The 15183-nt window shown below is 51.8% G+C and overlaps 1 protein-coding gene across 1 annotated transcript in view; it reads right to left on the bottom strand.

Moving 5' to 3' along the window:
• Positions 1-762: 762 nt before the first annotated feature.
• Positions 763-15183, bottom strand: part of Znf423 (zinc finger protein 423) — a 245245-nt gene continuing 230824 nt past the window's right edge. The window contains exon 7 of the mRNA XM_038312928.1: positions 763-1105. Within this exon, the coding sequence (XP_038168856.1) occupies positions 1076-1105 (30 nt within the window). The 3' untranslated portion in view covers positions 763-1075. The remainder of the gene's footprint in view (positions 1106-15183) is intronic.

Here is a 15183-nt window from a genome sequence, read left to right as displayed (position 1 = left end):
TGTTCCCTCCCCTCACATCCTATGCCTTGGTCCAAAGTAGAACCCAGGGGTTTTCTGCTGCCCTGGTACCGTGAGAGCTAACCACCAGCCTGCCCCCATCCCGGTAAAACAGCAGCAATGGATGAGAGTCAGTCATTGACATGTGGCAGGGGCAATGAAATGTCCCCCAAGAACCCTGAGCCTCAGTTTCCTGATCCAGAAATGACAGGAGCAGAATACTTGATCTGTGGGTTCTTTCTTTCAGTGACCCCTGCAGCTCATCCGGCCTTCAAGAGTTAGTCTACGGCGCTTCTTTCTGTGAGTCTATTGTATGGAGTCCCCAGGGGTCTGTGTGAGCCCATGGGAACTTCCCAGAGACACACCTCCTGCCAGCCCCTTTGGCCTGGGGTTGAAGAGGAGAGAACCAGGCAGTGTTGCTGATCGCATGGATTCCCTTTATTGAGCTGAACTAGTTACTGCAGTCAGATCAAGTCACATTTAAAAGCAGACCATCCAGTTGCACAGAAACCGATTATATTCATTACAGAGTTTTAATCACTGTCCGGTGAACTGGCAAATCCAATCAAAGCATTAGTCTTTAATTAAAAAATTAAAAGGAAATATTCAGACAATAGCCAAGCAATCACATCACGATGCACAATTACCTAGAATTGCAATTAAAAAGTAGTTAACCGAAGGGGGAGAAAGAAAAACAAGAAAGAAAAAAAAAGAAGCAAAGAAAGAAATCACACTAATCCTTTTTTTAAAAAACTATCAATATAATACATGAAGGAACAAAGGACAATAGCCTCAAAAAGCAGGTTTCTCTAACACTAGAAATGTACTCTGCGGCGAAAACTCTAAAAGCACACTAGCTGTAGCAGGACAATAAAAAACACTGAGCATGGAATACTTTTAATCTCTGCCATTAATATTCATTTCCAGCTGCTTATAATAGCAGCGCCTCATGGCCAAATCATTAGAGTTTTACATCTGGGTTGCAAATGACACTTTGATTGGATGTAATGTTCAAATGGCCCTCCCCACGGCGTCTCCGGCAAGCCTTCTGCGGAGAGGTGTCCTGTCGCGAGGTCCCTCACTGTGCGTGCTGGCTCATCGTGTGGTTCTGCAAAGGCGAAGAAAGGAGACACGCATGAGGGCGAAAGAATGGCGAGCATGCCTGTCCCCTCCCACCCGGGGCATGGACGCCGAAAGAGCTGCAGAAAGCGGCTCGATCATTACAAAACAAAATGCGAAAGCAAAAAAGTGCTCGGGGGACGCAGCTGCCAAGGCGCCACGTAGATCCGAGCTTGGGGATCGGTTCCTGTTGCTGCCAACCTGGGTTTCCTGTAAATTGTTTTTATTTTTATTTATTTATTTATTTTAGACCATTCGGGTCGCACCTAGGGGGTGGGCTACGTGAAGGGAGAAGGAACAGCCGGGGAGGTGGCAATAATGAGCACCACCTCCCTTTCCTTCCAATGGCGAGGAGGAAACTCTGATGGCCTGTAGGCTGCCCCCCCCGCCCCCCGCATCCCATCTCGGTCCCCTTGCTCACTGTTCTGAACCACGCAGGAGGAAACCGCAGATGTGCAGAGCAGCGCGGCCGCCCAGAGGCACCCGAGCGAGCGCAGACGCGCCAAGGCGGTGGGTGGGCGACGCCCATGGCCCAGGCAGGGAACAGGTCACCCAGCAGGGAGGGTGCTGGGAAGAGCCAGAAGCTGAGCTCCCAGGGCCCTGCCAGTGTGGTCACGTGAGAAAGAGATGGTGCGCTTTGGCCGCTTGGGCATGGGAAGCCAGGGCCCAGGTGGGACTTTGTGGCCAAACACTTCCCTCTCTCCGCAGCCCACGCACATCCTTCCTCCAGCCAGGGCAGACAGGGCGGGCAGTGTGGGGTCTGTTTCTACCACGGTCAGCAGCCCGGGGCTGGATTTTGGCTTCTGAAACCTGGTCTTTTTATTTCTTTTCTGCCACGGGTAGTGCCAATTCAGACTATTATCGTCCCGGCTACAGGCAGCGGTCCACCTCAAGACACTTGAAGATGGGAAGCAACATCCTCCAGGGACAGACCCGCAAGGCTACATACAGCCGATCTCCATTGCAGGCTTTTTAGTATGCCTCGGCCTCCCAGCCTCGGTGCCCTACAAGGAGACCCAGTCAGCCAGTCGCCAGCTGAAAGAAGCGGCCTGCATCTCTACCACTAACCACCAGGGGGCAGGAGAGACGCCGCGACTTTTTCCTAGACTCCAGGTCGCGCTTCCAGAAAGACCAGAGGACAACCAGATATTTTTCCTAGAGGTCTGAGAACCTAGGATGGAGATGGGACCACAGCTACTCTCCAGGATAGGTCCTTTGGTAGGCGCTCAGGCCACAAACCTACACGGGCGCATTGCTTTCGATTTTCAAGTGAGGCTCAAGTAGACAAAATACCATTCACCTTCAAACTTCTAGGATCCAGGCCACTAGAATCTAGTGACCTGTACCCAGTAGGTAAATAAACCCCCTGATTATCCACAGCTTGCCCCAGCACCCTGCTGCAGACTAAAGCCCAGACAGCCAGCATGACCTCACACCTCAAATGGTCCAAGGTCCAAGGCAGATTGTTTGAGCCGAAGATGGGGTCCAGGTGGTTTCCATGGGAACCCCATCCTCCAGCCCTGTGAAAGCAACCAACCATGTGGAACTGAAAGCATCCTATGCACAGATCTGGCTTCCTTGTAACTCTGGACCTCGGCTGCCTTAATACTTCCTCCAGTTGTCCTCCGAAGCAGAGCTCCAGTGCTCTCACCAGCCCAGGTGTATCCCTGGGATTCACCTGCCCAGCACCCACACGGGTCTGTGCACTTCTTGTACTTGGGCCTGGTTGTCCCCACTGAGCCACGGGCAGGACAACAGCACCTGGCCCAGGGCTGGACACATGCTGGGCTCCCCAATGCGCAGTGTAAGCGTGGTAGGCACAGCTGCCTGGGAACAACAGAACTAACATGGGCCAAGGGTGCTAACCAACACCTGGGTGGAGAGATGCTGCGAACGTGGACTGGAGAGCAAGCAGTGAGTTCTCGCGTGTGTGAACCATGGCCAAAGACAGCAGGGAGATAGGCAAGACCCTTGAGAACCGCTCACCTCCATCTTGGGAGGAGTTCCTGGGAACCTAGGGATAACAAGGCAGCCTCTTGTAAGGATGCTGGAACAAGGCCACATGACACACTGGCAATCTCTAGGGGTAGAAAGCCATGTCTCGGACCACTGGCTAAGAAACTGGGAATAAAGAACACTTCTTAGAGCCTTCTCCCTTAAAGTTTTACTTTCCCAACAAAAGTCCAGGATGTCACAGCGGAAGGAAATGTCAGACTCAATGCTCTGAAGGTGACCGGCACCAGAGTGTATTCAGCTTGTGTTATTAAGTACCTGCTAGATGTCCTGCTCCGGGCTGGGAACAGTGGCGGCTAAGAGTGGGGAAGACCCCAGTTAGCCCCATCCCTAACGGGGTCTGATGCAGGTGTGACAAACACAGAATGAATGGGGCCAACAGTAGTCCAGGAGACGGTCAAGGTCACAGCGTGTGTGTGTGTGTGTGTGTGTGTGCGCGCGTGTACTTTAGAGAGGCTGTTCATGGAGTTGAGTGCTAATCCAAGGAGGGTTTCATCCAAGGTCAGCCCCTGAGAAGGCAGAAGGGGTCCAAGATCCATCACTAAGATCCCCCAAACATCTTAAAGGGCATATCTGTGGTAGCTCTTTTCCCAGAACAGCCACTGCTTCAACGCTTCTGATGGCTTCCTCCAACCTCACGGCTCTTCTGAGACCCTTCTAGCTCCAGTCTCTTTCTCTAGTTCTGCTTATGCCATACTGAGTCTCCTTAGAGAAGGAAAACAACCAGACAACAACAAAGACAGCAACCAGTTTTTAAAAAGATGCTTCCGAGCTTACAGTGGAGCACTCCCCGGAACCATAAAGGCTGGCAGTGGGCTGGCCAAAGGCCGAGATGAGCCTGGCCAGGACGCCTGGCACCTGCAGGCCTCATTGCCTGCCAGGGAGACACAGGTGTGGGGCAGAAAAGCAGGTGAGGAAAATAAAGTGGAGGCACAGGGAAGGCGCTCGGCCGCCCGCCCGCCCACCATCCACTGGGCAACGCTCCTGCACTCACGGAGGGGGTTTCTGTGATGCCCCGACTCAGGGCCTCCTCCTGATGCGCACACCACTGGTCTCGGGTTGGCCCTAGCTGAAGGAACTGTCCTTTGTGTTAGTTCTTTGACCCACAGAATCTTGACTGCCCTTCTGTTGAGTGACAACCACTAGCTGCTTGCTGGGGTTTGTGCTGGGTACACGGCTGGGCACAGGAGCAGGGAGTTGTGCGTGAAGCCAGGTGGAAGGGCTGTTTTCAACCCCAAAGCACATGGAATGCGCGAGAAGGTCACAGGAAGTCCAACTCTGGGCACGGAGTCAGAGCTCCACCCACTTCCTCAGCCCACGATTTGGGGGTCTGGATCCACAGGTCACTGCTCGAGGTCTGGGTTTCGGGTTCTGTTCACGGGCCTGCCCACCAGGGTCATGCTTGAGGGGACAAGTGTTTCGGTACGCTGGGTGTCTGAATGTACGAAATGACGTGATTCCTCCTGCCCTGGAGGCCCAGATGTGGGCCGAAGAGACCCCTCACTCTTGGTTTCCCAATAAGCCACCCCACTTGTCTGCTGGCTGCTTTGATAGCCGTCACTACCTACCAAGTCCTGGCACCTTGCCTGGCTCGTCCCAAATGCCCCCACTGACACTAGTCACACTCCCAGGTGGCCACAAGACAGGCAGCTTTAGTGACCTGTTAAGTACCTTAGTGACCAAAAGAGCTACTGTGTTCAGTGTTAGCGGTCACTCGCCAACCATGGGACCTTGTAGCAAGTTCTTCACTGCAAGGTTTGTGAGTTGCCTCTTTCTGCGATGCCAGGATGACTCCAAAAACGATGATGCCCATGAATCTACCTACAGACAAGTGCCTGGGACAGAAGGACTGACTGACTGTTCCCTGCTAGGACCCCTCCCCAACCAGTACAGCTGGAGCTACATGCTAACTGCTCTCAGGAATGCCTTGCATGGCCCTGCCCTCAGGACAGCAGGTGTCACTGGTCCCTTTTCATCAGACCTGGCTGGATACTTGCTTCCCCATTTCTGCAGTGGAGTGGGTGATCTGGTACCCAGGGGAGCCCTAGGAGATGCTACGGTAGAGGGAGAGGCACATAGCATCCATGCATGCATCCATGCATGCATGCGTGCATGCATCCATCCATGCATCCATCCATCCATCCATTTCACAGACATTCACTGAGGCCCTGACTGTGAGGTCCCAGGCTGTACACTGAACGTGCACAGATGGAGACATCTTGCCAGCTCCCTTGTGAAAACTCTCCTGTGGTTGGAAGAGGGAATCTGGACTCACAGACATCAAAGACCCTTACGGAGGCAGGGGAAAAAAAGGATTCATTCCCAAAGACCCAGCCGAGCTGGTGCAGAGACACACTTACTCTCCACACAAACCAGCCCCACCACTCACGCTCTTTGTCCAAATTGCATGACTCCCACCCCCCATTATGTCCGCACCTGTGCTCTCCCTGCTCTACCTGTAGGACCTTCTTCTCGAAGCCACTTCACTTCCTCAGGTTCCCAGTCCAGAAGAGGCTATTTCTCCTCATCCTGTCCCCATGCCATCCCTGGCTGGCTGCAGCTAGGAGAAGCCCTTGTGGACCTGGTTTGACAGCGGCTTTACACACACACACACACACACACACACACACACACACACACACACACACACACACGCTGCCCACGAGGTCAGGGACCAAGGGCTAGGATGAGCCTTAGCCTGAAAGATCCCATTTTCCGAGGAAGACAGATGCCTTAGCCGGCTTGGCTGAGCAGGGCTGCTGTGGGGCACCATTCATTATGTGCCCATTTCGCAGTCAAGGAGCCTGGCCTTGGGCAGTGGACAGGGGAGGAGGAGAGGGGCTACAGGCCAGCCTCTGCCAAGTTTCCAGCTGCAGAACCGCATGGAGAGCAGCAGGGAGACAGGGCTTCTGATGGGGACCCACTCCGGAGAAGCCTTTCAGCTGCCCTTGAAGGACAGCTTGAGCTAGGGTCTGCATGAGTGTGTGCGTGCGTGTGTATGTGTGTGTGTGTGTGTGTGTGTGAAAGAGAGGGAGACAGACAGACAGACAGACAGACAGACAGAGACACAGAGAGAGACAGAGAATGAAGGAGCACTTCGCCAAGCAGGATAAATACACAAGCATCGTATAGGTGTAACACTCATAGAGACGGTGACTCACAATGACAGAGGCTCAGTGCCTGACTCCGCCAGCCAGACGCCACACACTTCTGTAACATCTGAGCCCCCAGCAGCCCCACGAAGCAAGGACCACCTTCATCCCTGCTGAGCAGGACATGAGGCGCAGGGTGCTTTGGATCCCAGGGTTGACAATGGCAGTGCAGGGTGCGCACCCACCCAGTGTCTGTATAACCCCCTCTGCTGTGGCACCGCTCTGCCTGTGAAAATGTGAAAAGTGCAGCATATGCTGGGGGAACAATGAATAATTCAGCTTGGCAGAAGCACAGGGTATGTGCTATGGAGACGAGCCTCCAAAGGAAGGCAGGGGCCTTATTGATGAGGCTCCGCGATGCCAGACGAGGCAGCTTGCCCTTAAATCTGGGCCACTGGGAGCTATCGAAAAGTATTTGAGCTGTGGAGTTACAAGACGCAAGGCAGAGGGAAAGCTCATGCCTCCACCCAAAAGGTGTCTCAGCAGAGGCTCGTCGTGTCCCTCCGCGCCCTCTCATGGCTTTCCCAGCACACAGTGTCGCTTGCCTTTCCCTTTGGGGGAGGGTGCAGACCCAGGCAGCTCTGCTCCCCTCTCTGCTGTGCATCACCTGGGCAGCCCCTCTCTGCTTGTGAGCACTAATTTTTAGCAGTGCTTGACAATCGTCCAAGGGTCTAAGACGAACAGATGGCCTGTCTTAAAGGCTCGTATGTTCGCTAGTTTGCACTTCTGACAAACGGTGCGCACACTCGAGAGCACCCCATAAACAGCGCCGAATGAATACTCACAACACAATTCAGCTAATGCACGTCATTAAAATTAGGAGTGAGTGATGGCTGGGGCTCCCCATAAATGCCTGCCGGTGACGCGCTGCTCCCTGGGGAGTGGGGCGGGCCTTGTTAGACTTGTACCCTACATCCCACCCCCAGGAGCCCTCTGGCCACCCACTTATCCCCAGGCCAGAGATGTTTGCTGCTGTGCAAGTGACATTCACCTTTGGCATCTGAGGGAGGCTGGCGGCCCAAATGGCCTGGGACAAAGCCCCAGAGTGACCTCTAAGGTAGAGAAAGCGTGGGAGACCCTCCATACACGGGGACACTTTGACTGTTCCTGCTGCCCAATCAGCAACAAGGAGGAGCCTGACATTTGCCTTTGCCTCTCTAGAGCAGTGAACAAGTGAGCTGCAAAACTAAGCTCAGCCTGTGACAGGCCTGGAGTTAAGGGCCCAGCTTTCAGGGAACAAGATGTAGCTTTGGAGGACATTCAAGAAACAGAGCAGATTCAGGGACCCAAGAAATATCTTGAGAACAGGAGGAAGCTCTCTGATCCAGACTTATTTGGCTAGTGGATTCTCCCAGGGGCTGGCTAAGTTTTAGTGCCTATACACTCCTTCCTCCTCCAACCCCTCACCTGTTCCCAGGACACAAAAGGCAGGTAGCCTACTCTCTAACCAGTTCCATAGGTGACAACTGTTTACCTGCTTGGGGACCCGCAGCCTCAGGGGAACACACCCCACAAGTGAATGAGCCCAGTTCAGTTGGTCTATGTGCTTGGTGTGGAGGGTGAGAACTATGACAGCCAAGCAAGGGAAACCAGTAGTTTTATGGCTGCTGTCACACACAGTGTGTGTGTGTGTGTGTGTGTGTGTGTGTAATACACCCAGGACTGCTTACAGATCTGTCCGTTTGGGGCAATGAGGTGCACATTAGACCCAAGCCTTGAAGAAACTTAGTAACTGTTTCTCCAAAGATGTGCATTTGCGTAGCAGCTTCACTTGTGTGTGTGCACACTCGTCCCTCTTGAGCAGGCTGTTGCACTGGCTCACTCTGAGCACACCAGCCTGCTTTGACTCTAGCTGACAGCTCTCAGATATGAACTGGACCTTGGGTCCCTTCCCTCAAAAGGCCCAAGATCAGATTCCTAAAAGCTGATTCCTCAGGGCAGGCATGAAGCAAGCCTGTCTATTACAAAGTCAAGCCAGGGAAAAAGTGCTATGTCATGGAAAGAGGTGGGGACCAAGAGTGAGCCAGGGGCTTCTCAGACCAGACTGCCACTGATTGTGCTGAAGAGCGTAAGCCCAAAATCAAGAACAATATACTTTGTAAGTTAATGGGAGCCCTAGACAAGAACAATATACCCTGCAGGCAATGTGAGGACCAAAAGTAAGCCGGAGGATAACCTGCCACTAACTCTAGTCAAAGTATACACGTGCGATGGGGTATATGCATACATGGGGTACACAGGCACAGCCTAAGTAACCTACAGGTAGTTGGGGGGACTAAGCTCAGGAAGTGCTGGTGCTAGGGGTAGATCCTAGAAGAACCGTTCCAGTCGCACTGACCGGGCTCTGCAGGAGGCCTCCAATGTAAGGCCTGTGGGGCTGAGAATGAGTGAGGGTCAAGGGCAGTGCAAAGCAATGGGGCCGGTGGGTCTGTGTCAGCCTCAAGAGCTCAAGCTCAGTAAGAAAGATGCATAGCTCAGCCCCATGTGAGGCCACTGTGGGGATACCTGGGCCAGTAAGGCCACATCTGCAGGCTTTGTCAGAAGTTTGGAAATGATAGGGATGGTTTCAGTTGCTCACTGGTCCTGCCTGGTGCTGCCTCCACTGCTGTCGGGAGGTCAGCCTGCAAGCCATGTAGCAGAGCGTTGGCAGCTAACATGTGGAAGCGGCAACTCCCCCAGCCAGAACACGCTGGGCAGTGGTCTTAAAAAGTGGCCAGGATCGTTTGGGGACATTATACTAGGCAAAATCAGCTAGTCACAGAAAAATGCATATTGCTGGAATCTTCTTGTTTGGGGTCCTGTGTTAGCCCAACTCACAGGACAGCACGTGGCGGCTTCCAGGGGCTGAGAAAAAGGGCAGGGTTTCAGGCTGGGAAGACAAAGGAGTTCTGGGGATGGAGACAATGAAGTTTGCATGGTAGTGCATGCCTCTTGATGCCAGAGCTGTACACCAAAATGGGGCTTCATGGTGCATGAATTTACCACAGCTGAAAACCAAGCAGGTAGGACAAGCAAGGGACAGGTGTGTAGTCTTCACCAAGGACAGAAACTCAAGACCATTCCTGTGAGGCTATCTCATATCTGCATCAGAGGATGCAGGACAAAGTAGCTTGTGACTCCCTGGGCTGTGGACTGGAAGCTGCAGCATCCAGGGACACCATGCCCCCCTGTCAGCAGTTGCTGGCATTGCCTGAAAGAAATCTCCATGACCCATGCTGCAGAAGGCTTTCCTCCACAACGGCAGAACTGACCGTCGAATCAGTGGCGTGGCTCTCTGAGCCAGGAGATCATGGGCACAGAACCCAGAGAGACCCAAGGCCCACTGACTAAAGTCCTATTCCAGGGGACATGGACCTGCTGCTGAAGGAGGTGTCTGCATTTTCCTGGCACTGGAGAAGAAACAAGAGACAAGCATTCGGCCCACCCACTTTAAAAAAAAAAAAACATAGGAACAACCTGGAGAGGGAGGGCCGTTTCCTCTTGGCCCGTTTCCTACCCTTGGCAGGTTTTTACTATGTCCACACAGAATCATCCTTCCTCACAAACCAAAAAACCAGGGCAACTAGCCAGTAGTGGGATGTAAGACCTGAAAATGAGGGCTGTCCTGGAAAATCTAGGTCACACGGTCACTAATTATACTGAACACGTATGTTCAGGTCCCTGAACTGCACAGGTGCTTTTAGGTCTTGTAAATGATACATGAAAAACTTTGATCCAGATCTATTTCTGCTTTCTTCTAAATTCCCGCTAAAAAGAAGACTTTACCGCATCTTCCAATTTTCTGGAAAATTCTCCCTGCCAACAAAGAACTGTTCCAGCAGATATTCTGAGGGTGGCTGCCCTCACGCCTAGCATCCACAAACGGCTTCTGGAGACCACGCGGCTCTGCCCCTCGCCCACAGCCCCCCAGGCTGCAGGGGCAGAAGTCTCGAAGATGGACCTAATTTACTGTGATGAATCGTGGCATGCACCACTGATCTACACTGCAGCTGAGACCCATTACAGCTAACGATCGCCACAGTCCTCATGAAACACGTAGGTGTGTACCCGTGCCAATCCCGAGGGAGTCACACACCACAAATCGAAGGGCACAGGGTGATCTCCCTATTTCTGGGATGTTGCTTCCAGAGACTGTGGGCTCAGCTGGCAATAGCGTCTTTGCCCACATACCTGCCCTACCAACACCAAGTGGGTCTGCCCGAAGCTTCCCTTCTACATGGCAGAACTCACTGGTTCCGTGAGGCAAAACTACAGTCATCTGCACTTCTGGTCTAGTCCATCCCACTCGGTGAACCGACGCAGTACGTGTGCATGTGTACAGGCAGTTTCAAGGGGGAGTGTGATATTAAGAGCCTATGAGGGTACTGGAGAGATGGTGCAGTGGTTGCGAGCATTTGCTGCTCTTTCAGGAGACCTAGGGCCGCTTCCCAGTACCCACGTGGTGGCTCACAATCATCTACTCTAGGGGATCTGACACCCTCTTCCAGCTTCCTCTGGCACTGAATGTACAACACATGGAGAGAAAATAAACACATAAAATTAAAATAAATTAATCTTTTTAAAAAAAAGAGCATAAAAGGAAGACACTCTAAAAGTTGTATACGTGGGAACCGGAGAGGTGTCTCTGTTGTAAAGAGCGCTCACTGCTCTTGCAGAGGACCCAGGTTCAGTTCCCAGCACCTCTGCTGAGCACGTCATACATAATCACCTATAACTTCAGCTCCAGGAGAATCTGACCCCTCTAGTTTTGGGCACCTGCACTTGTGCCCCTACCCACGTGGAGATACAGACGCACTACACATAATTAAAAATAATAAAAGTTAACATATATGCCTCATTATTGATAGATGGGTAGATACATGTATAGTTGCTGGATGGACAGACATCTTGTGGGTGGAGGGGTGGGCAGGTGAGTGGGAGGGTGAGTTGTGAAAGCCCGAATGGCAGGAGCCAGAGAGTGCCCGGATGAATGAACAGGTTGGAGGTGGCTTTGGAGTTCAAGCCTGGCTTTGGTCAGTCACTACTTCTGTGATCCTAGGCTCTAGGAAGACTTCATTTCTTTTAAGTCCTCACTTACAAATCTGAAAGGGGGCGAGGCTAACCACATCTACCTCACAGCCCCTTTAGGAGGTTTAGAGGAAATATACACAAACCCTGAAACAGCACACAGAATGCCATGTGCCACATAGGGTAGCTGACCGCTGCTTCCAGGAAGGACTAGAACATTGGTAAAAACCAAATACCGAAGCAGATAAATAAATAAATAAATAAATAAATAAATAAATAAATAAATAAAAATAGCCAAGGAACCCAGCTTTTGTGTTTGGTGTGGTGAAGAAAACAGGGTCTTGGTTTTCTTATCTTAATAGAGGCATCGTGAGGACTAGGCATTTAATGTTCAAAAGTGCTGAGGTGAGGACCATGTCTGGCACTTGATAAACACAAAATAACATTGGGATGCTAACTATGAGAAACCATTCTGTTTGAAAGACAGAAGTAATTATTTAGTTTCCACAACCTCCAGGCCAGGAGGTTTACCTTCTGCTCTGTGCGGTATTTGCTGTTATGGTCACAGTGACAACGGCTTACTCCTATGTGAGCAGAGACTGGAGGGGGTTTTCGGGATAAGGATGCTCCCCTACCCCACCAGGAACCCGACACTCTGTCCCAGACCAACTTAGTGCCTTACTTCCTCCTCTGCCTCTCCCCCTTGCAGTCCCCACCAGTGCCATGCTTTATCTGTTCTAAGATGTATCACAGTGAACCCAAAGGCAACCCAGCTCCACATCCTTAGACACGCCTGTGTCCGGCTATCACATATGAGCCCCTGGGCTGCTCTTCACACATGGACATCACTTTTCCGACATCTCCCTTTTCTCTGATGAAGACACTGAGGCTTTCCCTCAGTCTTTCTGCTGGCCAGAGGTGGCCCTGTCTCTCGCTGTACCCTCATCCTGTCGTCCCCGGGATGCCACCTAAAGGCACCCAGCGCAGGACTGGACCCACCCTGGCTCGATTCTGTGTAAACTTCAGTGGCAGAGTGAGTACAGACGGCTCACTATTGACACAGCAAAATTAATTTCTTGTCCCCCCCGACCCCCGCCCTCCGCTCCATCGAGTGTTCACGGGGCCGCTGACTGCTGCTATTGAAATGCCAACTTGCATTTCTCATCATTAATTTCTTTCTAAATGTCATTAGTAATTGTTCCTGCTGCACCAAAGAGTACAATCTAAGCTTCCACCAAGAGCCACCCTGGTCTCCAGCAGACTCGTCAATGGGGGCCAGGGCCCCTACCACACAGAGCCCAGTCTCCTAGCAGGAAGTGGCCCCGCCACACTTTCAAGAAGAGGTGGTTTGAGCAGGACAGGCCTAAGCACACGAGGTCTATCCAGAGTACGGCAGCAATGCACACCAGTGCGCCTAGGAGCCAGGCTGCCTAGGTTTCTGTCTCCACCGCTGCTCACCCACATCTCAGCCTTCCGCTGGCTGCACTAAGACGGTGCTGCGGGAGAAGGTGGCTGAAGGTTCTCCACTGAGCATGACATGGGGGTGTTTCTGATATCCTTACGATTTCTCATATACCACCAGGACTGCGAGCTCAACTCTGCCACTGACAAGGGCATGCCATGGCATCACGTCACTGGTGTCCTTGATTGTGACCCATCGAAAGGGGAGAGCCCAGCACTCAGGAGGCCGAGGCGGGAAGATGAAAGTTTGTAGTGTACCTCTCTCAACAGAGAGGAAGTATGATGGCAACACTAACCACCAGTTCTCTCCCCAATAATGCCCCCTTTATCATGTCCCCCTGGGATCTGATCTCAGTACCCCAGGTCCCAGTGACCAGAAGCGTCAGAGCCTTACAACTGTGTCCTGTCTGTGTCCTTCCTGTGTACTAAATACCCTGTCTCTATCCACATGAGGCAAAGCTTTGTAGTGTGCAACTCCCTGTGAGCACTGAAGCGACATGTCACCCACTGCCACTGGTACTGTCATTGTTACTAAGAAACTGAAGGCATTTGGTTCTGCCTAAAACGGCGCCGGCAAGGGGCTAGGCTCGAAGCATACACAATGGTCCCAGGCTCAAGGCTCCTGGCAGTCCCCCATGCCCATCTGTCATGATGGCATGGTGCCCCCAGAAAGTTGGTTGGCCCCAGCCCCCGGGCATGAATGGCAGGCGCCAACAGGCAGCCCGAGACCCACTCTAAATGCCATCTCAGCTCAAAGCTGGGCCTCTGGGGAGGCCCCCAGTCCCCACATGGGCCTCATCGTGGTTCATTGTTCAGCTTGACCGAATCCTGGGGCCCAGAAGACATCTAAGCAGAGCCGGTTACAGGCTCCAGCTACTCTTCCACTCCCTCTCTGTGACTGTCACAAGTCCTTACACACTCAGCACTGCTGGAGCAGCCACAGTCTCATGCCCCAGCAACTACGCTTGGTTCTGGGGAACCTTATAACAGTCCTCCATGAGAAACAAGGCTGCCATCTATCCCAGCATCCCGAGGGCTCTATCTCACTTCACACAGCCTGAACTCTCTGACAAGGAGGCCCCAGAGAGCAACCCTGGGAAGACCAACCTTGGCCCTTGGAAGAGTCTAGCCTTAGAATACCAGCCAATACACACTCTACTAGGTTACAGACATAGACCCATGCCCTAGGGTCCCTCAAGATGGGATTGGTGTTCCTGTGCATATAGACCCCAACATTGCCACACAGAGTTCCTCAGGACACGTAGCTGACCCCCAGTGATGGTAACTGTGGTCAGTGATGAGGTGACACTCTACTGTGGACAGAGAGGCCTTGTGCCCATGGACATCAGACACTGGTTAAGCAAAGCAAATAGCAAACCTACAGTATGCAGAGACAGGGTCTAGGCCCAAGGTGTCCTGGAGAGTCCCGTGAGATTTCAATTGTTTGATTATTGATTGACTAGTTGATCAATTTATTTTGGGTTTTTGGAGATCTCTTTGTTCAAAATGCTTGACACAAGAAACATTTCGCATTTTGGAGTTTTTTTCTTTAATTTGTAGCATCTGCATATGTATAATGTATATATACCCTGTAGATGGGACTCAAGTCTACACACAAAATTCATTTGTATTTTGTATATACAGCGAAGGAAATATTATCTAAATTTAAAGTAATTTTCTGCCTAAAACATGGTAGCATGGTGTGGAATTTTATACTTGTGACATCATGTTGGCTCACAAAAACACTGAAATTTTAGAGCACTCACAAGAGTAAAGTAGAACTTTAGATGTCATCTTTTTAGATTAGAGCTGAGCAGTTTTGTCCAATGGGGCTGAGGCAGTGGGGCAATCCTGTATGATCAATCATTCTTCACTCAGCAAGCAAGAAAGAAAGGCCCAATCCTACTAGTGCACTGTGCCCTCCGTGCAGCAAGAGCACAACTATAGGCCTTTGTGTGTCTGTCTTCGTTGCCTGCGCACGTGTGTGCGCGCACACACACACACACACAACACACACACACACACACACACGGCACATAGTAGACGCTCATCAAATAGTGTGGTCACACTAAGCACATGCATGTACCACTGACTACCTGAATTAAGAAGTTCTCAGCACCCAGACCATGTTTGGGACGATGTTGACAATGGTGGCACTGGCCAATGCCTGTGGACTTGTTGCTGAAGGTAATGATACTTTCAGACCATCCAAACTCCACGGGGAAGAAACTCTAATCTCTGGGATCCTGAGGCTCCGAGATCACACAGTTGCTTGGTAGCAGGGCTGGGATTCAAAGACAGCCTGGGCTACAAGGAGGGGCAGATGTGAGCTGTGCTGGGTTCTTGTTGCCCTAATGGGAACATAGCAACCTCCCTGGCAAGTCACCAGTACTACTAATCACAAGAGTCCTGGCTTTCGAAAACCTCTACCCCT

This window comes from Arvicola amphibius, chromosome 15, assembly GCF_903992535.2.
Source record: "Arvicola amphibius chromosome 15, mArvAmp1.2, whole genome shotgun sequence".
Taxonomy (NCBI): Eukaryota; Metazoa; Chordata; class Mammalia; order Rodentia; family Cricetidae; genus Arvicola; species Arvicola amphibius.
The sequence above is the reverse complement of the archived record's forward strand: the minus strand, read 5'-3'. Positions and strand labels throughout refer to the sequence as shown.